The following is a 27,377-nucleotide window of genomic DNA, read 5'->3' as shown; positions in this document are numbered from 1 at the left end:
TGAGATACCTTTTTTGCCCTTATAAAACTTTGCAAGCTCACAAGTCTCTTCATGTTTGAGCTGAAATTCATTTTCTCATTTAGGAAAAAAAAAAACAGCTGTGCTGTTCCATGCTGGCTTACTACACTAATTTTTCCTTTGTAAATGCTTTGGGGTGTTTATGGCTTTCTCAGGGAGCTTGTTAGAAGCTACTAATAATTCTTTTGGTTTCTTCCTAGCAAGCTCTGGGCTTACAGGCTCTAGAAAGCATTGACTGGTTACACAGCCTGCCAGTAGTCAGAATGCATGCACTGAATAAGTACATATGCTTTCAAGTCAGGATTTTAAATATTAGGAAACCCTACATTATTTTGACTATTGAATGCCAGGGACATCTGATTCTACATTTGGTGTAGGAAGACTATGCAGAAAGAGTCTGATGGGTCTGCAGGGGAAGTTTTGATGAGGTGTACATATGAAAAAATATCAGGGAGATCTGCCAAAGTAAACTATAATTGAAGTGAGAGCCATTGGGTGTTATCAACTCATCTGGAAGCTCTTGCTGAGCAATCTTTGGTATAAAATATTTTCCTATATTGCCATGTGATATACTGCTCTGCTGAAAGCCAAAGCTAAATATTCATCTTTTCCATTTTATTCAGACAGACCCTGCCCAATTCCAGACTCAAGCTGGTCTGTGATGGTTTTAGTTTTTTGGGGTTTTTTTCTGTTCCTGCATGTTTTGCTGTTTGCACGTGGGAATCTTGCTTTAGGAGGAAGACTTCTGTCTTGATCTATTTGGTGGAATTCCTTTAGTAGGGGTTGAAGAAGAAGTGGGAATCAGTAATTTTATGTCTGCATGCAGGTATTTGAACAAGTGAATATACTCCCATGAAGGTGAAACAACATATGGCAGCCTCTAGGCACCAGGGCTGCACAGGGAGACAATTTTTTACCAGTTTTTACCAATTTATCTTGCTCCACCTCTCCGCAAAGGCTGCCTCCATTAAGGCAAAATCCAGCCCAAAATGAAGAGAAACTAGAAACACACGGTGTAGCACAAGCTTTTATACTTTTGTTTCATCCTTTCCCTACTCTCCAAACAACCTCACCTAGCTGCCCCAAAATAAGCAAGAACCAATGCTATTCCTAAACCACAGCTTTACACATTTAAATCAGGCACACAGAGCTCTGGTGTTTCTCCCCTGCCCAGGATGCACAGGTGCAGTGATGCTCAGTCTCACAAATTGAAATGGCTGCAGGCCATGCTGGGAGGCCATGCAGGAGTGATACGATGCTGGAAACAGCTTCTGAAGCAAAGAGAGACATTTCTACCAAAAAAAAATATTTCCAAGGGTAGCTTAGAGGCTGAAAGACCCACTCCAGCACAGTGATGATGAACAAGGAGGTGAGCCCAGGTAGATCAGACCCTTGGATGTTCTCCACTGGCCCCCTAAATTTATTCTGCATGGCTCTGTTGTGTCTGAAGCTCTAAAATCCTTCTTGCTGCCTGTCATTCTCCATCCCTTCAGAGGTGCCTGAGGCCACTTGCAGGAACATGGCACAGAGGAGGCTGCTCAAAGCTGGGCTCAATTTGTTGACTTGGTTTGAATGGAGGAATTTTCAAAGTGCTTCCTATTAATTACAGGAAACACATAGCACTGTCCTGTTTTCCCATTAACACAGTTTCTTTCAGTTTCAGCTAAATTATTTCAACATCTGGGCTACAGATAAACCAACAATTTAATTAGACTTCTGAAAATGGAAAGAATGAACTATGCAGTCAAGCATACACTTTCATCTTGAAACGGATCATAAAATATTTGTGTGCTTTCATTCTCTGCTGCTTTAAAAATCTGTCCTTGGTTTATATATAGGAAAGTATTAAAGACTAAACAGACAATCCTGATTTTTGTGATATAACAATTTATCTTTATAGAGCCTACTTTGCAGCATGAAAACATTGTTTTCACTATTTATTCAGGAAGTGAGAGGGAAATAAAAATAAGTGCATTGAAACAGCACTTTCAATTGAGTGATTAAAGATGCAATAATTCTGTAAATCGATGATATAAATATGTTTTTTGTGAATGTGGCATCAAAAGTTTGACAAGACTATGAAACTCCTAATAGCTGCATGTAGGGTAATGAACTGTGGATCCCCCCATTTGCTGAAAATTATGACAAAATGCAAGATTAACTTCTCTATACATGCCCAGAAAAAGGCATGATGATGCCTGAATGACTTGGCTCAATTTCCAAGAGTATAAAGATATCACCTTTCTGATCTGATTCAAAATAGAAGCACAAAATATAAGTTGATAGAAAAGCATGCTATTCTGACTTATTTATTCTGGTATTTTAAATCACTGCTCATTGCCCCAGACAATTTTGCAATTGCATGACAGAATATTATGCTAAAATCACTGAAGTATGCAGGAAGAAATCTCATCTGCTCCTTAGCTATTCACTGTGCATTCGGTTGGTTTATGCTACAAGGATGGGAGCATTTTAAAGAAATGAACAGTGGGGCTGAGAAAGGACCCCAAGAGCTTTGCTTCAGAGTCTCCTGCTAGACCATACAGCCTGGTGCTGCTCGTGTCCTCCTTACTGCACGAGTGGTGGTATGTGAGTGAAGTAGATTTGATGTGCCAAGATACACAATCACAGTAAAAAAAGTGTTGGAAATATTACAGCCTGATTATCACGTTAGACATGCACATGTGCAGCTTCTTCTCCCACCAGGAAGAGCAGTTATGTGCACATTTGGTGCAGTTCCAGAAGGAAGAAGACAGGGAAGAAACAGAGGGGGTGGACCAGAAACAGCATTACCTGCTTCAGATGTTGCTGATGATGAAGGTAGGAGAGATAATACTGGACTTGGCATTGCAACACTGTCAACAGCTGGTGGTTTCCTTCTGGTCATCACATTACAGGCAGAACTTTCCATTTTACCATGAAGTGAAGTCTGGTCTGCTTTTAAGTGGGGACCTGCAATTCCTGGGGAAGGAAACAAAATTTGGATGAATATTAGTAATGTAGCATGTCTGGGGAATATCTGAAGTAAAGAGAAGTAAGTTGCTGTCCTTGCTACATTGATATATTTCCATATTCCCTTGTGGATAATACAGTCTTGACACCAGTCTTGTTATACAGTCTTGTAAAACAGTCTTGATACTCGCAAGGGTCATCATTGTTACTAATTTTTGATAATTTTGCTGAAGGATGCACCATCACTGGCCTCTATAAACGATGGTAAACTAACTAAATAATTCCACTTTACTACTTTTTCTTCTAAAAAATACCCTGATACATGTATAAAGGCAGACATCCTTCATAACTCTATTTAGTGGGAATGTCTATGTATCATTTCCTGTGTAATTAATTCTCCACACATTGTTACACACTTCTCTCCTATAAACACCTGACATAGTGGGTGTTTCATCTGAGTAAAGGAGCAGGCATCAGGAACAACCTCAATATGCAATTCCCATCTAAAGCCCATTACATTTATTTTTCAGGAATTCCCTTCCTAATTAAATTTGCCTTGCAGCTCATCAAAGGGAAGTGAGTTAAAAAAAAAAAAAAAAAAGAGTTCTTTGTCTTATATCTTTCTACATACAATTTACCATGCAGAATAAATGAGTGTAGAAAAATATTAAAGCAGTCAAATATTCCAGAAAAATAAAACTATGCACTTACAGCTGGTAGAGTTCTCCCCTAACAGTATTTCTTAAACTGCCTTATAGTTTGTAACCATTTTGTTTGCTTGTAAATGTGTGAAATTTAAACTGCTGGCATTGAAATTTGAAAACCTCTCCCAGACTCTGTGATGCTGGGCTTCAACATGATATGGGCAGCTATTCATTTATCAGAGGTAATCTTTGATAAATTCCTTCTTATTTCAGATCTCAACCTGCACATGAGCCTCAGATAAAATGCATTGGATTTTGGCAACTAAATTACACAAAGATTCAAAAAATCACGGAGCAGCTGAGGTTGGAAAGCTCCTCTTAAGATCACCTTTTCCACTCCACCCTGCTCAAGCAGGGTAAGCCAGAGCAGAATATCTGGACCAGGGCAGGTTACCCTGGACCACATCTGGTCAGATAAGAATATCTCCAAGGAGGGAGACTCCACAACCTCTCTCTACAACCTGTTCATCCTCTGAGTAAAACACACTGCTCAGGAATAATCTGTGTTTCATATTGTGCCATTGACTCTTGTCCTGTCACTGAGCTCCACTGAGAATAGCCTGGCTCCATCTTCTCTACTCTTTCCCATCAGACATTTGCATATGTGGAAAAATTCCCCAGGGCTTCTATTCTCCAGGCTGAATGTCTCATCTCTCTGAGGCTTTCCTCATGAGAGAGATATCCCAGATCCTTAATAATCTTTGTGGCTTCCCACTGGACTCTCTCCTGTATGTTCCTGTTCCTCTGGCATACCAGCCACTCCTCTGAGTTCTGAAATTCTCCAGATTAGTTGAGGGTGTTGTCTACCTCATCACCCTGCTCATTAATTGAAATGTTAAACATTTTTAGTGCCCATTTTGAACCCTGGGGTGCACCTCTACTGACTGGTCTCTAGCTGGGCTTTGTACTACTCATCACAGCCCTCTTAGCCCAGCCAGTTTTCAGTCCATCACAGTGTACATTTATTCTGCCTGTGTTTCATCATTTTGTCTATGAGAAGCTATTAGAACACAGTGCCAGAACTCTTGCTAAAGTCAAGATAAGAAACATCAGATTGGAGAGGCATGATTTCCCCTTCATGAATCTGTGATTACTACTCCTGATTACCTTTTCGTCCTTCATATGTATGGAAATGCTCTTCAGAATTATTTACTCCATCAAATTTTAGGGATATAGGTGAGACTGAGTGGCCTCACTACTTCCTTGTCTTTTCTTCTTCCCCTTATCAGACCGACATTTGCTCTCTTCTGGTCCTCAGTAATCTCTCCTGATCACCACAACTTTTCAAAAACATCAAAGAGTAGCCTCACAATGATGCCAGCCAGATCCCTCAGCACTTTTGGGTACACCCTGCCAAGTCTCATGGCCTTATGCACATCCACTTTATTTAACTGTTCCCTAATAAGATCTTCCTCCAAGAGCAAGTTTTCTTTCCAGCCCAGTCTGATGGGCCTGGGCTTCTCAAAGTCCTGTGTTACCAGCAGAGATCAAGGCAAAGAAGACAATCAGTCTTCTGCTGATCTTTTTCAGCCAGGATCCCTGTTTCTTTCAGCAAGGGACCCATATTTTCCATAGGCCATTTTTGGCTGTTTTTTGTACCTGTTGAAATATTTCTTGTTGAACTTCTGCCCCAGACTTAACTCCAGATAGACTTTGTTTTCCTAAGCCCATCCCTGCATGCTTGGAAACTGTAGCTCTAATTCCCTGGGTCCACCTCTATTTTGCTTTCCTTTTTTGTATCAGACATTACTCAGGATCTTCTTGATCAATTGTGAAAATCTTCTGACATCTTTGCTTGCTTTGATTTGCCACTTAGATCTACTTTTGCCTGTTTCCACAATATTCCTGATCCAGGCCAGCAGCAAACTCCCTGCACAGCAGATCAGTCAGCAGACCTTTATCTCCTGCACCCCTGCTGCCACCTCTGCCTGCAGCTGGATAACACCTGGTTGTGCTTGAGGACTTTCCACAAGTGCTCTGACACCTGCAATCAGAATCATCCAGCCTGGGAAAGGCTCCTCAGATCATCCAGTACTGCTGTTCCCTCACCACTGCTGAGGCCACCAATAACCCATGTCCCCAAGTGCCACATCCACATGGCTTTTAAATCCCTCCAGGGGTGGGAATTCCACCACTGCCCTGGGTAGCTGTGCCAGGGTGGGACAACCATTTCTGTGAATTTTTTTGCTAATATCCAATTTAAAAACAACTTGAAGCTGTTTCTTCTTGTCCTCTTCCTTGTTCCCTAGGAGCAGAGCTCAAATTCCCCTGGCTGTCTCCTCCTGTCAGGGAATTGTAGAGAGTGAGAAGGTTCCCCCTGATCCTCTTCTTCTCCAGGCTGAGTTTCCCCAGCCACTCCTCATGATCCAGACTCTTTCCCAGACTTTTGTGTCTCTTGTCTGTGCTCAGCCTCTCCAGATACAAACCAAAAATTCTTTCTATTTTACACTTTGAGCTGCTATGAACAGTCCCTACAAACCTTTGTCTCTGGCTCATGAAATGGGTTGTGTCAGAAACTGTGGGAGAGACCTCTATCAGATTCAGGCACAGAAATGCTGCAGTGAGAGGAGTCTGAAAAATGGGGCTACAGAATGGGCCAGTTTGGGATAGGAATCTTGATGAAATTATGACCTGATATCAACTGGTGGATTTAAGGGAGGCAAAAAAGGGCAGAAATAGCCATAAGTGAGACAGTATTACAGGTCACAGCTTGGTGGAGATACACAGAGCAGTCACTGCCTGTTAGACCACACATCTTTCCAGAGCCTCATATCTAGTATTAAGCATCTCAAATTGTACCCATTAAATTTCAATCTCTCTCTGCTCGGCTTCTCTAGTGCAAATGAGAACAATAATATACCCCTCATCTCAAGAGCAGTCCTGTGAAAATAAAATTATCAACATTCATGAAACATTCATCTACTCATACCAAGGCTTAGAAATTTGGAATAAATGAGACATGATGTCACGCACTGAATAGCAAAAGGAAAATCTGGCTCCCAAATAGCTGTTCATTAGGTGAGCTCTATGCATTGAATAAAGCAGTGTCCCATAGAATAAGTGAGATATTTGACTAGGTAATTACCCTTTGGAACTGTGTGTATGCACACCTGAGGTTTTGCCACTCCACAGTGCTTGAGTTTGTGCCTTAACATTATTTATTCATGAGTGTAGTGGGTGCACAAGAAATGTGCACATGTGGGTGCATGTATCAATACACACACACATATATGCACGTGCATATGGTACATAATAATGCTAACAACCTCATAAATTCAACATCTGGTTCTAATTAAACTGAAGGGCCTATATAAAGAGCCATATGAAAACATGCAGCTGTAACCTGTTGACCTCTATTGATAAAAAAAAAAAGAAAAAAGAAGTCTGTGAAGCTGTTTTTCAGCATGTCAAGGGACAGTCATTCATTTTTTCAAAGGTAATCCCCCACAAACCACTTATCCTCTCAAATCTCTACCTGCACACAGTGTTTGCATTAGGGACTGTGATTTATGGATCCCCACTCCTTGGATGGAGAGGCCAACTTCCTGTTGCCGTGGTTACTTAGATCTTGGTTCAAGGTTAAACTACTCCCAAATCAAAATCAGTGGCAGGCACAGCATCTAACAGCCAGGTTATTGACTACCCTAGGATGCTTAAAGGTCAAAGACCAAAGTGCTGCTTACTGCCTTTGGGGTGAGTCAATATTTTCAATATTTTTATTCTGTTTCTTCTGAAGAAGTAGTTGCTGCTCAATTACCACCTATCTGGGTTTAGCAAGGTCATACAAATCATTGAGGAAAATCCTCCCCCTGCAGAAGAGATACAAATGTAATGAATTACTTCAAAGTCTACATGGCCCAATTGCAGCTCATCACCAGTGAATCATGCTTTCAGACATCTGTCTCTTGTTTTAGGAGCTTGGTTTCTTCAACCTGTATCCCTCACCTCACTGAAAATCTCATCTAAATTGAGGAAGAAGAGTAATTTATGGATCTGGAGCAGTCAATAAGGGAGGACCATCAGTTTTCTTTGATGGATACCAGAATGCAAACAGAGACTCAGAGGCACTGTTGGAAACACAGAGGTGAAGCAATTTGCTCACAAGGCTTTGATGCACGCTGCAGTAGTGGAAGATCCATCCTTCAGTGGATGGACCTGCTGGTGTGGTATCACCACATTTCATTGGACTTTTTCTTCTCATTTAGAGTGCTGTGTTCAGAAGGCCTTAGGTAAGAGAAGGCTCTAAATCAACCTATCTATGAATCAGGTGAAAACAAATCATTTGCAACACCACCACAGGGAAGCAAGAGTTTAAAATTCACACATTCATTCATTAAACCAGTCACTCTCCCAGAAAGACAGGATGCTCTGGGGGGCTGGAGCACCTTTTCTCTGGAGACAGGCTGAGACAAGATGAAAGCTGTTCAGACTGGAGAAGAGAAGGCTCTGGAGACACCTTAGAGCCCCTTCCAGTACTTGAAGAGAGCTTCAAAAAACGCTGAGGAGTGACTTTTTGCAAAGCCAGAGAGATATAGGACAAACGGGAACTGATTTAAATTGAAGGGAAGTTTTAGATGTTACAAAGAAATACTTCCTTATGAGGGTGGCCAGGTTTCCCAGAGAAGCTGTGGCTGCCCCTGGATCCCTGGCAGTGTCCAAGACCAGGCTGGACAGGGCTTGGAGCAACCTGGGATAGGGGAAGGTGTCCCTGTGCAGGGCAAGAGAGTCTAAACAAGATAGTATTTAAGGTCCTTTCCAATCTAAACCATTCTAGGATTCTGTTATGTACACTTGTGGCCTGATTCAGACCTTATTTTTCACCTATCTCTTAATCTTTGTGCATTTTGTCCAAATTAAAACCCTTTTCGTCCCATGAAAAATCCCTACCTGAACTCCCCTGAGTCCTACTGATAGCACAGACAATGCTACATGCACATGCAAAAATGAACAATGGGCAGCAGAGCAGGGAGAAAATCAATCATTATGTATATAATGAGAAAGTGCATGGGGAAAGGACAGCTTCAAAAGCAGAGGCAGGGTTTTCCAAGAGCCTGAAACAGTAATGGTATATGACAAACTGGCAGAAACCTTCTGTAGGAGGGAAGACAACAGTGACTTGAAACTGGCCTTTCCTTAAAGATTTTTATGGCATTCTTCATTCACTGGCTAGGCAACTTATGAGCTCTAACTGATATTAATGCATAAATTTTAAAGACCTGGTAATTATTGTTATTGTTATTAATGTTAAATTTTCAAGTAATGTGGTTCAACTGCATTGTGCTGGGCTCTGTACAAATGGATTAATTTAATCACTTTGCTTTGCTGTTAAATCATGATGACCCTGCTTATTGCATTCATCTGCTTTCTCTCATCATGTACTTGCACAGAAAGACTCTTGGACAACATGCACCTTTTCTTCTTTAATTTGTGTACAGAATCTAGCACAATGTGCACCCAGGCTGGAACTCTAAGTGCCAGTTAAAAAGAGATAATAAATGTTAATTCGCCATTGGAAAACGCAGAAAATCAGCTGATAAAAATTGATCTCAGTGAAGCTTCTGCTAGGGAAGACTTTTCTTTAGAGAGTTCATTGGATTGGATTTTTACTCCCCATAGATTTCTGGAAATCCACAGCTGTACTTAAATTGTTTATGCTTCTGACCATTGTTATTGGAAAACTCTTACAGATGATTTTTTCCTCCCAGTGTCTTTGCACAATGAGGCTATGCAATGCAGCTGTACAGGAGTGCACACCTAAACATGCAGTTAGTCATAGTATTTGCATTTTGATAACTCTTCAGTTTGGAATAAAGAACCAGAAGAAACCTCATATCTGGGGGAATCTTTTCTTAAGGCTGGTTTCAAATAAATCAGTCAAAAGTTTGGCATTGCATCATATTCCAGGAGGGAGAACTGAATTACTATGTGATAAATGTAGTTAAGGAAAGTAATTATTCTTCTTAAAGTAATATTATTACCTTTCTAACTTATGGAAGTCATTTCCCTGGCTTCTATTTGACGTGTATTATCATTTAAAATAACTGTACTTTTAATGTACAGCACCACTTTATGACTTTAAGTCCTTTTATCTTCCTCCCTTTTCCACCACCACATTAAAAACTTCAAATTCCACCTTTTCTAAGAGGGATTTTCTATTCTGCAGAATGTGCCCCCTCAATAAAACCAAATTCCTATGGAATAATAATACGAAAAACTACTCCTATTGCCAACAGGCAAAAATTTAAAGGATGAAGTCTGCTTTATTTCATTCCAGCTATTTTCCTACTTTTTTTTTTTTTTTAATCAGAATAGCTTTAGAGAAGGAAAGAGGGTGACTGAGAAAGCCATCATTAGATAGATCTTCTGATCTTATCTCCAGTAGCACAGTCAGAAGAGCTAATACTATGATGATAGCTTTGAAATCTCTTAGGAATTGAATAAAGAGAAGTGATAGTGATGAACTCCCAGCTAATAAACACAGAGTGCTTATTTCTGCAGAATGATCAATTTCCAGATGTCCTGAGGCTTGTCTGATACAGTTGATTTACTCATTCTCCCTCACTTCACTAATAAAGCTCAAGTCCTACATCAGATTAGAGAAGAGCCAGATTTCTTAAAGGGGCAGGAGAAGGGCTGGCATCATGGCACACAAATGCTGGGAGATACACTAATCTCTTCTGCCCCCTTCTATAACCACCAAGCTGTCTTAAACAGATGCCTTCCTCTGCTGAAATCATACACTTTATCCGCTTTGGGTTAGTACAGTAATACAGACAATTAATTTGTTATCTTGTTAGTGGAAATTTAATGCAATGATCTAAAAGAACTCTTACATATTGTGATAAACTTTAGTGCCTCCAGGGCACTTCTCCTCCATAGGACTCATTTCACATCCCATCCATTATGTAAATGAGATGTGGAAATAGTTTAGTTCCCCTAATGTATCTGTACACTGATGGATTGCACAAAGTCAGCCCTACTGAAACTAATGAGGTTAAATGCATCTTGCCATTCCTTTCTACTTGGGTGAATGTCTGTGCCTGTATTCAAGAAATGCAGTGTGAGTCTTCCTCTTCACTTCTCTATGAAGATAATTGTGTTTCCTGACAGCCAGCAAAGTGGCAATTGCTGCAACACCTGAAGCCTGGCAAGGCATCTCTTGGGCCAGCAGAGCAACTGCTGTGGCTCTGTGCAGCTGTGGGATTGTCTGGGGAGGCTTCAGATCCTCTTCCAATGTGGGGACAAGGGTCCCAAGGCCAGGCATGCAATGGCATGCAGTATTTGATAACTACGTGCTTAGCAGCATTATCAATGAAAGGATTAAACCCCAGGAGGAAAGGGTAAGCAGATATTATTTTTCTGGTCATCAGGACAAGTCTCAAGGCCTCATTGCCCAGGCATAAAATATAAGTCAGTATTTCTTCCTAACATCTAATCTTACTCTGCACTCTGTCAGTGTGAGGCCATTCTGCCCTTGTGCTGTCTGGCCCTTTCCAAAATCCCTCTAGAGCTCTCTTGGAACCCCTTTAGGAACTAGAAGGGGCTCTGAGGTATCCCTGGATCCTCCTCTTCCCCAGGATGGACATCTCCAGCTCTCCCAGTCTGGCTCCAGAGCAGAGGTGCTCCAGCCCTCTGAGCATCTTTATGGCCTCCTTTGGACTTCTTCCAGCAGGTCCATATCTTGTTTTGGGGCTCTGGAGCTGGACATATCTAATGAGACCAGTGGGGTCTCATCACAGCAGAGCAGAGGTGGAGAGCCTCCATCTTCAGCCTGCTGCCTATGCTCCTGGGGCTGCAGCCTAAGAGGATGATCAACTGCAACTTGAATTTTAAAAGGCCAATCTCCCATCTTTTTCATATTTGCACTCAATTAGACTGACTGGCAGATGCAGTCTGGGTTTTTGCCTTTTGATTTTGGTTTGGGTTTCCTATTTCCTGTACAGGTACAGGAAGAATTACCTTCCATCCTCCTCTGCATATTGCCAGTGTGAGTCAGGAGCCTGAGTAAAGAGGGACATGCAACCTTCAGCCACTGGAGATGAAGTGTGGTGTGTCTGGAAGCTCAGTCTTTTGTGAACTCCAGGATGAACATTTAATGGAGCTGGTGGGAGCAGTTCACAGCCCAGGAGAGTGACCACAGGTGAATGTAAAAGTCCTCCTGCCCAGTCCCCTCCAGCCTCTCTGTGTGTCCTTCCCAGGCCCCCAGCCCTTCATATATATAGATATATGTTTTTTAATGCCAGAAAGCCATGAACGCCTGAAATGAGGATTTTTAGTCAAAGCTGGATCAAAGTAGAGGAACATGGTAGTTATATGTGGGTGACAGCAATAAATGAATTTAATGAAATAAAAAATTGAGGGGTCAAAAGGCTAATTCAGACCCAAAGGCTCTGAAGTCCCAGGCCTTGTAAACTAAGTTTTAAGGCAAAGGGCTCACAGTCAAAGGCTTTTCCTGCTCAGGGACAGTTTACAGCTGTTGGAGACTGAGAGAATCAAGAGGGACAGACAGAGACTGACAGATCTGGAGAAATTAAATTTATCATTATATATCTCAGCAAATGAATCATTCAATACACAGTGATGAAGAACTAAATTCTCTCTCAGTGGGGAGAGGACAAAAATTAAAATCTGTGTAAGAGGTGAAATGAAAAAGCATGGTTTGAGGGAAGATGGTTAGGTGAAAGAGTGAGACAAAGGGCTCTTTTTAAAGATGTGAAAAGCCATTAGATGCACTGAGGGGCAAAAATGAAAAGATCTCCAGGTAGGAGCAAGGAACTACCTAGAATGAATAGTCACAGCAAGATGAGCTGTCACAGTGGATGAGGATTTGCTCGCTGGGGACAAAGAAAACAGAAGACAAGATTTCTTTCCCAAGAACACAGCTGAGGAAAGACAGATGGGGAAATTTCAGTCCGTAAGTAATGAGAAAAGTCAAGGGTGGTATTTTGAGTTGTTGATTTTCTAAACAACAGGGATGATCATTTTTAAATGTGGCAGATAGAGCTGATATCCCCTAGGCAAATAGGGTTGGGAGCAGTTTGTATTTATCACAGATTAAATAGGACACTAGCAGCTCTGGTAGGAGAGTGCTGGCATGAAGCATAGCCAGAGGAGTCAAATTGCCAGTGGGGGGAGGACAAATGATGCACAAGGGCTGGACTGGTGTAATGACAGTCATTTTTCAGGCACATCCAGAGTACAAAAAGTGATGAAAACTAAGAGAAGTTATCAAAACAATTAGCAAAAATCTTGCTGAACAAGTTCAATTGAGACCTTCACTAAGGAAACACAGTGCTCCTCCAGAAATGTCTTCCTTCTCCCTGTGTGTGCATTCAGCAAAAGAAAATATCTGTTTGATGCACATATTCAGCTGATACGTTTTTCTTGCTGACAAAAATGTTATATCTGCTCTACACCACTTTAGTCAGTCCTGTGGTGATGTCTGTGTTAGAGAAGTAAACTCTGGCAGGGATGTTGCTCAAACCCAGAGTTGCATCTGGGTACACAGAAGGAGAAGAAGAGAACCAGATAAACACCTCCACCATGGCACTTAGTGCAGAAACAGCTGAACTGATCCCCTGAGGGGTTCAGTTTTTACTTTTTTCTGACCACAGCTGCAGGTGAAGGTGGCTAAGAAACCACAAAGGTACTTGGGGACAGGTGGGGTGAGGATGGGTGGAATGTCACAGGGCTGATGAAAGCATCCAAGGCTGCTGATTTCCAAGTTAGCATTTTCCCTGCTGGGCAGGGCAGCAAAGCAATTTCATTTTTCTTCTTTATCTGTAATAAGCTGTGCCACAGTTCATACAATCTGCAATACTCTGAGTATGACATGCATTTGAAGTGAAATCCCAGCACTTAATAGAAGTCTCCATAGACCCTGCAATCTAGAACAGGTAAAACTCCAATGTAACAGAGGAGTTTTTATTTTTAGAAGGTCTCATGTTGGCTTTGTTTTAAAATCTGAGTCCATTCATCCCACTTTAATGCTGATTTATCATTAAATGAGTGCTTGCTTTATCAGCAAAGGAGATGAAAAATAATGTGCACTGGGAGTGCATCTATTGTTATTCTCTCTTTTCTTCTGTATTTCAGATCAATAGATAAGGAGTGTTTTTTTACCTTTCATGAGGAAAACTACAGTAATTGACTTTAATATGAAAACTGAAATCTGTTTAAACAGATGTATAGGTAAGCTCGTGAGTATTATTGACAATTAAACTCAGCAACAAAGAAGTTTAACAGCATTTGAAAACTACTAAAATACGTGAAAATTATCAAATACAGTACAATGTTTGGCTTTATTTAAATACCTCAGTGTTTCTATGAATGGAGAAAAGACAGTCAGATATGGAAATCAGAATTTTCTTGAAGTTCATCCTTTTATCCTGTTAAAACACCCAGTGACACACTACTGTTCTGATATGAACTTTAGTGTAAAATCTTCAGTTTTACATTCTTTTCAAAGGAAAACTCTGAAGGAAATACTTTACTGAGGGTGTTTTTCATTAAAATTCTTGCTGGAGACTGCTTCCTATAACAGTGGAAGAAGGATGGCAGAGAGACCACGTATAATAAGGTCAGAGAGTTCCTCTGTGGAGCACAGACACAAGAAGGGACCTGACTGATGAAGAAAAGGTTAAAGAGGTGAAGAGTGCAAAGTGGGATGAAATAAGGAAATAGATGGAAATAAGAGACAAAGAATAGACTGGAAAGAAGCTGGAGGAGGGAAATCACTTATTACAGGCATGTGTGAAAAGCAGATTGACAAGAACCAGAAGAAAGAGCATACATGGAAGAGTCTAAATGCTCTTAAACCACTGACATTTGGAGTTATGCTATCAGCTTTAAGGTTGCACATCTATGTCTGAGTCACTCTAAATTTTCAGGGAGCTTTTCTGCATGGCTTTGGTGAAAGCTTGTCTCCAGTTTTCACATTTACTGGAGCCAAAATGGAGTATTTTAGGTTCTTCAAGCAGTGAACTGCTCTCTCCATAGCCTTGTATGCTTATTTTATAGCACCAGGCAGACAAAATACAGATTGGTGGATCATGGTAGGAATATGTTCCCTTTAAGCATCCACTCTGAGAGAGCATCATGATGAAGCAAAGATTATGCAAGCAAAGATTTTTTTTATTTTTTTTTAATTATGATTGCTTTCCTGGGGTGCCAGAATTTTATTGTACAAAAGCAAAGATGGAACAGAGACAGAATCTGCTGAAACTCTGACCCTGACTGAGACTTTGGTCAAGTCACAGCCCCATGAAAAAAACAACAAATGTCAGGAAACTGCCAAGCACAGGCTCTCCAACCTTTATGCCTAAAATTAGGTTAACAGTGTACTTTCTTTGTTCAGGACTCTGTGTCCCAGTACAGATTGACATGAGGATAGATCCCAGTTTCAGACAATTGTTTGCAAAAGCTGCCTTGGAAGTTTTGAGGAAAATACAGAATTCTGGAAAGAAGAAATCTAGAGGGATTTTATTTAGCAGTTTGGGTGTGAAAAGGCACTCAGGCCTTGTTTTTTCCTACTGGGAAAAGTGCCCAGGAAAACATTTCAATCAAACTCAGTGTTTTGAATTTTGTCTTCATGAACAAAGCTATGGATTTGTACTTAACACCCTCCTGACAGTGTTTTCTTTTAATAACAACAGGAATAGCAGGTTCATCTCACTTTAGGTGGCAGCAACTCATACGTCTACATGAGAACTATATATTTAAGGCTGCAAAGATGAAATTAATGCAGTCAGAAGAGTGGAGTGGGTGTTTCAGCTGAAAAAGTGGGGTCTGCTTTAGTGCAAGATTATTTATGTTCCAGGCTCCACTAGCTAAACTTCCACTGACCATATTGAAAGCTGAGAAATCTAACTCAGGCAGAAATCTTATGCTGTGGGTATCCAGATTTGGGTGAGAGGAACCATCCTCCCCCTGAAGCTCTGTGGCCAAATCACCACTCAAGTGTAAATTCCTCCCACTCAAAAGGAGAGGCTCAAATGTGGATGGTGCATCCCTGGGCTAGGAGTCTAAAGTCTCTGCAGGCACCTGGTTGTATTTGAAATGCCCTGAGGTATTTGAAACATCCGAGGGAGGCTGGCAGATATGATAAAGGGCTTGAGACAAGACCTCTGCCCTTCTGCAAGAGCAGCTGGAGGCCAGCAGGATATTCTAGGCATCTCAAATGACAGTTGACAACTACATGTGGGCAAATGAATCAAGCCCTGAGCCTTCATTCCTGCTTGTCCCAAAGCCTCTTGTGGGCAGGGAAATGTCTCATCACTGTAAATATCCCCTTGTCACCAGTGAAGGAGCAGCACAAACATGTCCTGTCAACTCTTCCCTGACTGGGGGGTAAAATGGCTGTGATGCAAGGCATCAAGGTGTTTGGGCAGGGAATTTCAACCATGGAAATGTCCTCTGATCCTTTAGGATGGATTTGTTACCCAGGTTGAAAATTAGGAACATTCTTTTCTGCCGCATGGCAAGGGTTTTTGCAAGCATTTCTATTTCCAGAAAACAGAGCATAAAAATTAATAATAATAATAACAATACTACTACTACTACTAATAATAATAATAAAATCTGTCAAATCAACAATTTAAAATTGCAGGTGAGAAAAAACCACAGAAACTTAAGGGGCACAGCTCTACAGTTGCTGATCTGTACAGAAGAAATCAATTAAATAAATGTAGCCTATCCAACTGATACAAGAACAAGCCACTCCTAAGTGCATATTTTGCTTCATCTGTTTTTGAAACTACCTCAAAGCGAAAAAACACAATATGTCTCAGAATGATGAGACAACTAACTAAGCTTAACATTTCCTCTCCCCTCTTGTTTATCCATTCTTCAGTGTTCGTTTAGTGTTGGGAAAATACTCTGGAAGCAAAACCACCATGATGACTTATGCACATGTATCACTTAAATCTAGCTCAACCTCTCAAAAAAAAATGCCTCTCAAGGCAGCCTAAGTTATGGTTTTGTCTTAAGCTGGGTTTCTCCACAGGAATTTCTCTCCTTCCCACAAACAAAAGAGCCATTTCATCTAGAGCTGTGAATCCTCAGAGACAGAAAAAAATCCCCCATGAAATGCCAAAGACTCATCAGTAAAATATCTTCATTGATAAAGATTAACCGTTTCAATGAAGAAAAAAACTGTTGAGCAACTGGTGGGCATTTCCAGGGCTTGCTCTGCTATTTCTGTATCACTGTGCGGCTGTTTCTCGTTCCAGAAGTTAAAGGGGAAAAAAAAAAGTCTTCTGTTTTTTTAAATGATCTGAAACTACTTGGCATGTGACTTCTGAAGTGTTTAGCACAGACTTGCAAAAATGTCATGAACATTTATCAGCCTAGGCCCAAAATCTACTTGCCTGCCTTGTATCATCAGTCATCATGCTAATGAAAATACTAATGACATTTCAATTGAGCTTCAAGAGAAATGAGCTGTTTCAACTGAACAGGAATTAGAAAAAAAAATTAAATTTTTGTACAAAGAGTGTATCACTCTCCTTTTTTATTATTATTAATTAGATGAAGTGCTTGGCTTCAATGAAGGCTGGGGTCCCAACTGTGCAAGTCACAATAGACATAAAAAAAGAGAAATGAGCCACATCTCTAGACAGAGGAAGTGAGAAAAAATTAAGAACAAGAAATGAAGTAGGAAACACAAACACACAAAATGTTTTCAAATCACCCAGTGATGTCTAAATTAAGTTATTTTAGTATTTTAGAGGAGAGAAAAAGACATCTCCACAGGTCAAGTCATGCCTGCGCTTGAGTACAATTAACTGTCCCTGAGTTACCCACACTGGCCAGCTCAGGCCCACACAAACTTTCAGAAATCAACACATGAATGGCAGGCAAAGAATCTCACCACCACCTAACAGCAAGTCAGCAAGACATGCAGCTTGGTGATAGAACAAGAGGAAAGGCCCTCAAGTTCCAAGAGATATTTAGACTGGATGTTGGGAAAAGTTTTTTCCATTGAAAGGGTTGTCAAGACCTGGCACCCAGGCACAAGGCTGCCCAGGGCAGGGATGGAGTCCCCATCCCTGGAGGGGTTTAAAAGCCATGTGGATGTGGCACCTGGGGACATGGGGCAGTGGTGGCCTTGGCAGTGCTGGGGGAATGGCTGGACTCATGGCCTTGGAGGGCTTTTCCAACCTAAATGATTCTGTGGTTTTATAAGTCACACTCCTGTTCCCCAGCCGAGTTCCCTAACCCAAAATCCATCTCAGGGTTATTGCTGGGATGGGTTCAAGCAGTGCCTTTACTCAGGAGCACAAGGCTGGTGACACAGATGGCTCAGATCTCCAGGTGGCACCTCACAGCCTGGCCTTGCATGGTCAGGATGGAGCAGGACAGAGGTGCCCAGCAGATGGAGGTGTCAGTAGGTGGTGCTGATGGCCAAGGGGTGCTAGCATTGCACCTGGATCATGTGCTGTATTTGTTCCCTCCTGCAGCTCACATTTTCCTGGAGGTCTTACACATTCATCACAGTCATCTTCACACCCTGACAATGCCCACAGCAAATTTTGCCTGTTAGCCTTTTTCAATAGCCATCTTTACAAGTTCTTTCCACTTTTTTTTTTTTTTTTTTTTTTTTTTTTTTTTTTTTTTTAAATTTCCCAGTCCTTTTGAAAAGTGGGAGTGACAGCACAGCTGAGTGGGTGTAAGGCAGGTGATGAACTCAACCCACCACAGATGGGGATAGGGAGGGGGTGCCCTTGGGAGGTATTTTAATGTTTGTATGTGGGTGCCTCAGTGTGGCAAGAAGCTGGGACAGAAAAGAGGGGCACTTGCTCCCAGGCTTGCCTTCTGCATGGCTTTCTGAATGGGAAACCACTAGTGCCTGCACCACTAGGTGAGCAGCTTTGGCAGCCCAAGTCTGATCCTAAACCAAATGCTTGACATTTTGCAAATTTTGAGCAAGAAGACGAAGGAGTGGGAGATACAATGCCTTGCCTTAAAGAAAAATAAAACCAGAAAAAACCTAAATTTTTAAAAAAGTGACCATGGAAAACCACAACAATTCCTACATCCCAATCTGCCCTGCCACGAAACCAGAACAAATAGGCTGCGGCACAGTTTTAAGAGTCGATTATAAAACACCCCATCAGAACATAAACATCCCACATTGACAAAGTAATCTCTGTGGATCTCAGTGGGCCTGACCTGGTGTTGCCCTCTTCCTTGTATAGTCATGAATACAAATGCAAGGTGAATGCTGGCTGCCTTCTGATCGGGTGACATTTTACACCCATGTTACTGATGTCAACAACTGCATGAGGGAATCACGCAGAGAATCAAACTCCGGATAACCACTTGCAAAAAATAGAAGAGCAAGCTGAAGGCATGTTTCCAAGCAGTTTAGGCATTTCAGGACTGACACTTTACATGTCTAAGTCGATCCCTTCTGCACTCCCACATTTACTTAGGGAAAAGCCTTGTGCTTTACGTTGTGCTGTAACACATTGTTTGAGCCAATGCTGCCCTATCTGTTCTCGGCTCCTGTCATCTCTGTGAGTACTAAATCAGTGAGGAGGAATGCCCCAGCAAAACCACTCAGATAACTCTGAGATCAAAGCCTGCAACCTTTGTCTCTGGTATGCAATGGGAGAAAAATTACAGCTCGTCTCTCATTCTGTTCAAACAGTCCTTTCTCTTTTCACGCAAACAAACAAATAAAGAGCAAATGCCCTATTCCCACCTGGCGTTGCTGCAATGTTGTGTTTGAGGCTTTAAAAGCGTAAAAGTCAAACCATTCAAAATGATGGGTCCCGTAGCAAATGTAACATGGTCCCAGGGGTACCTATGTAGTGTATGGTATTGCTGCACATGGTATTAACTTTTATGCCTTCGTCTATATATGCAATGTGACTCATTTATGGTTGCTCTGGGAACCACTATGTTTACATAAATTTTAATTTCCTGTCTTTTGTTTGTTCTCTTTATCATCTTTCTGAAACAAAATTTTCCTTGTGAATTTTAGTGCTCAACCAATTATCCGCAGATGGAGGCACAGGAGAATTGACATCCTCTGATTTTTCCATGTGGCCCTGGCAATTCGCCTCCACGTCGGTTTGGACCCACTAGGAACAGCAGAGCTCCAGCAGTGACACTGTATTTCTACCAGAGCAGGCCTGTTCCTCTGGCTCGTGGTAATTTTGGTCCTGTGTCTCCTGGGATTTGGCCTAAACCTTCCTGCTGAGTTGACATGGGCCATATTTACTGTATCATAACTCATTTTCCTTGTTTTGCTTTCCTTTTAAATGCATGCAGCTCAGCAATTGAGTGAATCTGGTAGTTGACTTCGTATATATCCACACTTGAGACATATGTCTACAGATTTTGTTGTGGAAGCCTTTTGTCACCTGCTCTGATAGCTAAAACAAGGTGTTTACAGCTGCTTGAAATACATCTTTTGTTGAAGGTTGTGAAACTAGTGCCTTGCTCAGCACAGACCTTGCTGCAAAACATCACTATAAATGATTGAAACTGTAGAGATGCCAGTTGCACAGAAAAAAAATCCATGATGGTCCAGCTACAGATTAATGCAGTGATCTTCATGAACTTGAAATTAAAATTCAGTGTTGACAGGACCAAGCCCTGCTACTATATTTTAGGGAAACAAAGAATAACAGATAAAGCTAAATTGTAATAGGTCGATGCAGCAAATACAAGAAAAATATGGCAGTTCTCAGCAGCTGTGATAGGAATCCTTCCTCTTCTTGAATAATAAAGGCTTTTGCTAATTTTAACCAGAGCCGAATCTGAAAAACCTGCAGTCGCATGTGACTCACAGAGCCCCAAGGGAAGGGGAGGTGGGGGGAGATATGTGTGTGTGGATGTCTGTGTGTATAATCTAACAGTGCCCAGAGCTTTTGAGATCCTGGACCACTTCAATCGCACAGGCCAGATTCATTAAAAACCCTGGCTACATTCCAGCAGTTAAAATTGAAGCGGCATATTTATTGCATTTTGCTCAAATAAATCTGAAAACGTGTGAATCATATCCCTCGGAGAGATGGAGGGAAGGAGTAAACAGTCTCAGGCTGGCTCTGGGGAGAAGGGCAGGGAGAGGAACAAAGATGAGGGAGGGTCAGGGTCGCAGGGCACTGCAGGATGCTCGAGGAGACAGAGGGTTTGGGAGGATGAAGGTTCACTCTGTCGCCATTTTCTGCATGGCTGCTGGGCTGGCCCTGAACCCTCTGGTTTTCTCTATTTTATTTATACCCCTGCACACATACACACATACACACACACACACACAGCGACACATGCATATATTTTAAAGAGCTCCTCAGCGTATGCAACTCTGCTCTGCGGCTCTCTGTGGTTTTCCAGATGCTCTTCATTCATGATGCTGGCACCTCAGCCCACTTGCAGCTGCATTCAGCTGGGATTCAATTACTGCCTGTCTTGCGAAGGCAGATTGGATTTTCAAAGATAACATATTTTGTGGAGGAATTTTTAAATTTTTTTTTTAGATTTTCCCCTCTCTGAAAAAGCAATTTTTATGGGTAGGGGAGAGGCATGACTTGTAGATGGATCTTGCCAGGTGCTGAATGGCCCCAGACAGGTCCTTAGCACCCTCTGTCTTGTTTTATTTCAGCACTTTCTTAGAGAACATGCAGTACCCCGCAGGGTTCAATTCTGTGAGAATAAAGTGCTGGCAGAGCAGTCTCCAAGCTGCTCCCATAGGGAAACTACCAGAAACAGTACACAGATAACCATTTTTATCACCACTGATTTTACAAACAGTAATCAGCTTAAAATTAGCTAACCTAAGTATTGATTTTCTTTTTTTTTTTTTTTCCTTTTTTTTGCTCAGGATTTTTTAGGAAGGAGGTTAGTTAGGCGTTGCAAAACCAGGAGGTGATTGAATAGTCCTCCAAAGTCCACCATGGACTTTCTTGTTCAGGCAATGTGTGGCTCTTCCCAAGCTGATGCTGTGCAGAGGAGGTCCCATGTCCTGGCAGCAGGGTGGGAGGGAAAGGACACATTTGCAAGGCTGTGATCTACTCTGGTGTTGGGACTAGGAGCTCTCAAAGGAGCACAAGGGCTGGGATGATACTTTTCAAGAGTCAAGTCCACGTTTTCAATTCATCACATCTTCCTATTCGGTTATTAGTTGCACTAATGAATGCAAATTAATGGTGTCAGTGCTTTCTTCCAGCTTTGGATGGTGCTCAGAGGCTGAACACAGTAATGGAATGGAGGACAGTGACACCAGTGCTTATAAAAAGCCTTGAGAAATCAAACACTAATTTCATATTTCACTTATTCCCCACACTATGCATCAGCCTGATTTTTGGGGATGCCATTTGCCCATGTTTTCTGGTGGAATGCTTGGAAGCAGCCAGTAGCAGCAACCTTGGCAACCCAGGTGATAAATCACAGAGTTTTGATGGCTAATGTTGTACAGAGATTTTGGCAAGTTGGTCTACTCTCTCTTGCCTCAGTTTCCCCTATCTGTAACAGTAGCAGAAAACACCTTATCTTGGCCACTGAGCTGACAAAATAGTATGCAATATGAAGATGAAATAAAATTGCTTGCTCTAAAGAAGAAATGGTGTCTCTTAAATGAAAATATGCAAAGACTGTTTGCTGTTTTGTGGATCAGACAGGGAAACAATAATAGCCTTATTTATTAGATTAGTATAGCCCTAGCTTACCTCAGTCCTTCTATACATGTTTTATTTGCATGCCATTAAATCCAAGTGCTCTTTTTCAAAGACTTACTGGAGTCTGTTAGTTGCAGACGAAGCAGCTTTAGCACAAAGGAAAAGAACAGACCTGGGAAACAGGGCTGCATGACTTTGGTGAAGGAATTTCTTCAAATTATAATAAAGATGGAATAGGTAAGGCAGTCAGAGCAGCAAGGATGGCAGCAGCAAAGGCCTTCAGTGTGTGTCCTCTTGGTGCCACTGAAGGGCTGAAGCTTTCACAGGGCTCTCCTTGCCTGTTTGATGTATTTAGCTGCAGTGGGAGAGCTTGCAGGGGCTGTGAGGAAACCACACTGCATTAAAGGGATGCAGGAGTGGCTTGCAGCTGAGAGCAGCTCAGCACAGCTCCCCCAAGCCCACCTGGGCTTCTCCTTCTGCCAAAGGGGCTCACAGGTCTGGGCACAGGTGAGGAGTGAGAGATGGAGCCAGAGTTTGCTTTGCTAAACTTCCCTGCTGTGGGTTTGGTTTTGGGAAACATCATCCAGTTGTGGTTCAGGCTGAGCTCCTGTTTGATCTAAATCCCAGAGGTTAATGACAGCTTTCCATGTGTCTCATAATGCCACTTGCAAGAGCAATGCAAAGGGTTTTTTTAATATATATTAACAGATGTGGTTACCCAGAACCCCTAGAGGTGAGAAATATGATCCCTATTTCTAGTGGGTGAGACTAAGAAATCCCATTGAGTTTGTATCATGGTTTCTCTTGAGTTTTAATGGTGAGGCAAACACTGTATCTTAAAGGCAGGCTTTCTGTCATCATACTAGTGGTATTTTTGAGATAAAAACAGATATTTAATTCCCTATATAATCTTTCCTTCTCAAATTAGTGGATTTGGAGACACAAAGAGTAATTGGAGGTCTTCCCCAGTGGTCTTAGAGGAGCACCATCACAGCATGGGGAGCTGACATGGGATGGTGGCAGAGGGACTGTGGAATGAGGGATTTGATCCATGGAGGACAACACTGAGGGCCTTCAGCATCTCTGAAGTTCATTCTATGTAGTGAAAGGAACAGCCATTCATAACTGTTTTAATGACCTGATCCTCAAGTACTCTAAATAAAATATAGTGAAAAGAAGGAAAAGGGAAGCCATTTATCCTTCCCATACAGGGCATTTATAGCCTGTACCTCTCCATTGCCTGTATCTGTATATCCCCACCTGCATTTTGCTGATTACCTAGCAGGCTGCTGAAAGTGTCTTGGTTATTACATGTTTTTCCACATCAGAACAACAGTTTTATTTTGCAAAAATAATATTGACAAAAAAAAAAAAAACCCAAACCAAACAACCCTCAACCCAAAACACAGGGTATAAGTTCTTGCTTGTGTTGACTGGGAGGAATTCAGGGTAGGTAAGGAAATGTTGTCTAAATATTAGCCCATCTGACTACTGGAATGTGTTTAATAAAGACATTTTTCATGATAGCATGGTACAGCATCCACTAAAGCCTTGACTGGATTTCTATTGACTGCAGTGTGCTTTGGATTGGTCTAAATACAAAATAAAATAATGTAATATAATATAATATAATATAATATAAACACCCATTTTGTCAATTTGATGAATGTGCATCTAGCTGAAAGATTTCCACTAAATGTAGTGAGAGTTGTGAAGCTAAATCTCCAGGCCTGACTTCAAAGATTTGGCTAGCAAAACATATTTATTAAAGCTAAGCAGGACTTCAGCGAACACAGTCTAAAAGCAAAAGCATGGGCCTCGAAATGCAGTGCCAGCCCCCTGCTAATTCCCTCTCCCCTCAGCACATATATTTTCCTTTAAGGAAAAACAAGGAGCTCGCAGACCACTTGTGTGGCGCTTTATTTGCCGCCTGCAAATAGAAACAGGCATGCGGCAGGACTCCGAAAAATGCAGTTTGTAACTGTAAGACCAACTGACCCTCGACTGCCGCAGCACTTTGTGGCCCCCACATGCAAACAATCATCTATTGATTCCCAAGGCATCCAGCTTCAAACCCTCTCTTGTTTTCCAGAGACCTCCAGTTGCAGGAGAGACACTGTCCTGGCTAATTCCCCCTGCCCGGGGGCTGCTCGGTATTTCTGCTGCTCGCTTGAAGTGTTATCAAAATAACAACGGCTTGCAAAGCAGAATTATTGAATGTTGGTTTTTCGCTGTTTCAGAGTAGAGGCGATGAACTCTCGGCCGCACAAATGGGCTTTTATTGCCGCCCTTTTGGCACATCTGCCAGAAGGAATATTGAGGAATATGATATGGGAAATATACAGCACCGGGAGGAGGGATGGAGTAGATCAACTACCACTGCAGTGTTTCCCAGGGCAAATTTCAGTGAATCAAAGGCCATCAAGGAAAGCTGCTTAAACCTCTGTGCTCTCTATAAGCACATTACTGTATGTTTGCCACAAACAAATCTGCTTTATGCGCCACAGGGAAGACAGCGAGGGATCTTAAAAAATGAGACTGGTAAAGTAAATGCTCTTGAACCACATTTCAGTTCATCACCACCACAGCAAAAGTCTGCATTTCCCCTGCCTCCTTCAACGCAAGTTTGAATATTTAGATCACTTTAAAATGTCAGTAACTTGAGGGTGTGCGGTCCACAACAGTTGAGCAGCACACTCCACAGCTCTTCAGCAGTTTGGGATGGTGTGTGATCACAACATGGAATCATGGAATCATTAGGGTTGGAAAAGCCCTCCAAGGTCATCAGCTCCAGCCATTAACCCAGCACTGCCAATCCCACCACCAAACTGAAATGTTTGCTTGGAGAAGGCAGCACTGGCTGTGATGGGCAGGGATAAACCTGGTGATTGCACTTCCTCCCAGCCAAGGCAGCAACTTGTCTACTCCAAACAGAAAGGATTTGTGTTTTCACTGGTACATTTAGGTAGATTAATATCAACTAATTGGAAGAGCCTGATGGGCACAGTCAGAGCTTGTGGCTGGGCTTGGAGATATGTATCTCAGGATGGAGATTCCATTGACTCCTCCCCATGGACTATAACTACTGACCTCTCTGCCTGTCACTGCCCTCTCTCATCTCAGGTGAAACAGCCCTGAATCTCTGCTACTGAATGACATCTTGATGGAAGATGGTGCATTATTCTTAGTGTGAGTCATTCCAGCAACCCAGAGCACTGACCTGGCATGGCCTCTGGGGAAGATGCAGGATCCACTGAATCTCTAACAACCCAAGTCACAGCCCTCAATCCCATGTGGCATTTTTTCCAGGTGATTATGGGGCTTCACTTTACTAAGCATGTGAAAAATTAAACACACACACACACACTAAAAAACAACAACAACAACAAAAATTTAAAAAAGAATGAAAAAGAACATAAAAGGAAAAGAAAGAACCTGGGTTTGGGTTTGTGTAGAAGAGTTAATAGGTGAGCCATGAAGAAGAGTACCTCATGGGCTAGGGAGATATTGATTGCTGCTTAGGAACCTCAACTTCCTAACTATTAAATATTGCCCAGTAGATCCAGTGAAGGCTTGTGGTGGAAAATGGTTGCCCTTACTTTCCCCTGAAAGAGGCATTCAACAACCTCACAAGAATAACAAACACAGGCTAAAGCAGAGGAGCTGTGGCTACAAGCAAAGCAAGAGCCATGAGGGGATTTCCTTTTTTGCTGGAATCTTACTGTATTAAAAACAACTGGACAAAGACTGCAAGGGAAGTCCAGGTAGTAATCTGAGCATCCTATTTTGACCAGCATGCAGAAAGACAAATACTGCCAGCTACTGCAGCCATAACAGCTTGTAATTTCTTTGCAACATATTTTTCTTAAAAGTGGAAACTTCACAATATGAGTGATGAGTGCATGTCAGATGTCTTAAAAAAAAAAAACCAAAACAAAAAAAACCCAACAAAACACAAAAAAAAGGAAGAAAGAGTTTCTTCTTTTGGGGATGAGAAAAAAATAACTTACTGCTCCCTGCAAATACATGAAACAACAAGTTTCATGAACACAATGTTGAACAGTTGAACAGTTGAACACAATGGAAACTATTTCATATTTGCAAATGTAGAGGGAAATGGAGTCATTCCCTGAATTGCTGATGTCTGAGAGTGTTAGAACATTGGGATCTTGTCTTCAGATGATGATTCAAGAAAAAGAAGATGACTCAATGAATGTTTTACTGAGAGGCTGTGGAAGGAGTCAGTGCTGAAGTCAATCAATGCTGAAGTCCTATGCTTATGGGTTTCTGACAGCCCCAAACGTGGTAATAGGGAAGGTACATTTACACTGATTTTTGAGCTCAGCAACTCAAAAAATGGACTTTTACAGATTTTGAGTGATGTATAGGTGGGTCTTGTCTGATGTGGCAGATATCACCCCTTTGAACTAAAACATAGTTAAAAAAACTCTTAGATGAACATCTTACTGCTTTCCCCTAAGGACTTTCCAGGGGCTATCCTTATCCTTCAGCCTGGATTTTGTTTCTTAGAATAAAACCACACTCCAGGACTGACTGGTCTTCGTTTGTCTCCAAAGGGAGCAATTATTGAGACTTTCAGTTCATTTCCCACATTTCACATCCGCTTGCTCTTTTGCCCTATAGGAAATGAGGTAGAGAATACAGTGTGACCAGCATTACTCATTGCTGAGGATAAATCAGGTTCCAGTCTAGAGAAAAGGAGCTTTCCCCTAAGAACATCTTTCCACTCCTTATCATTCCTGCAATCATTGACTGACTTGTATTGAAGGGTTACTATGCCAAATCTCTGATACTGGATCTCTGCTCAAGATGCAGCTTTTGATGGGGGAATGTCTGTGTAATTGCTTGTTGTAGTAATGCTACAGCACTCTTCCTTTTTCCTGCAAGAATACCATCTCATTCCAGTAGTTAACCTAACACAATTTGTTAGTTCATTCTTAAAGCCCAGCTTTCAGTGGGGCAGGGTGATGAAACTGTTGCAACAGATATTCCTCAAAGAATTTTCTTACAGAGACTGAAATTAATATATAGGAATAAATAAAATATATATACACATAGG

At 41.7% G+C, this 27,377-nt stretch overlaps 1 protein-coding gene across 4 annotated transcripts in view; it reads right to left on the bottom strand.

Annotated features, from left to right (window-relative positions):
* Window positions 1–27,377, bottom strand: part of SETBP1 (SET binding protein 1) — a 269,168-nt gene that overhangs the window by 8,252 nt on the left and 233,539 nt on the right. For all 4 annotated transcript variants that reach the window (XM_085043350.1, XM_085043351.1, XM_085043352.1 and 1 more), the window contains one exon: window positions 2,812–2,979. In XM_085043350.1, coding sequence (XP_084899476.1) covers window positions 2,812–2,979 — 168 coding nt within the window. The remainder of the gene's footprint in view (window positions 1–2,811; window positions 2,980–27,377) is intronic.

The sequence above is a fragment of the Lichenostomus cassidix genome, chromosome Z (genome assembly GCF_008360975.1).
Source record: "Lichenostomus cassidix isolate B80296 chromosome Z, HeHo_3.0, whole genome shotgun sequence".
In the NCBI taxonomy this organism is placed as follows: Eukaryota; Metazoa; Chordata; class Aves; order Passeriformes; family Meliphagidae; genus Lichenostomus; species Lichenostomus cassidix.
The sequence above is the reverse complement of the archived record's forward strand: the minus strand, read 5'-3'. Positions and strand labels throughout refer to the sequence as shown.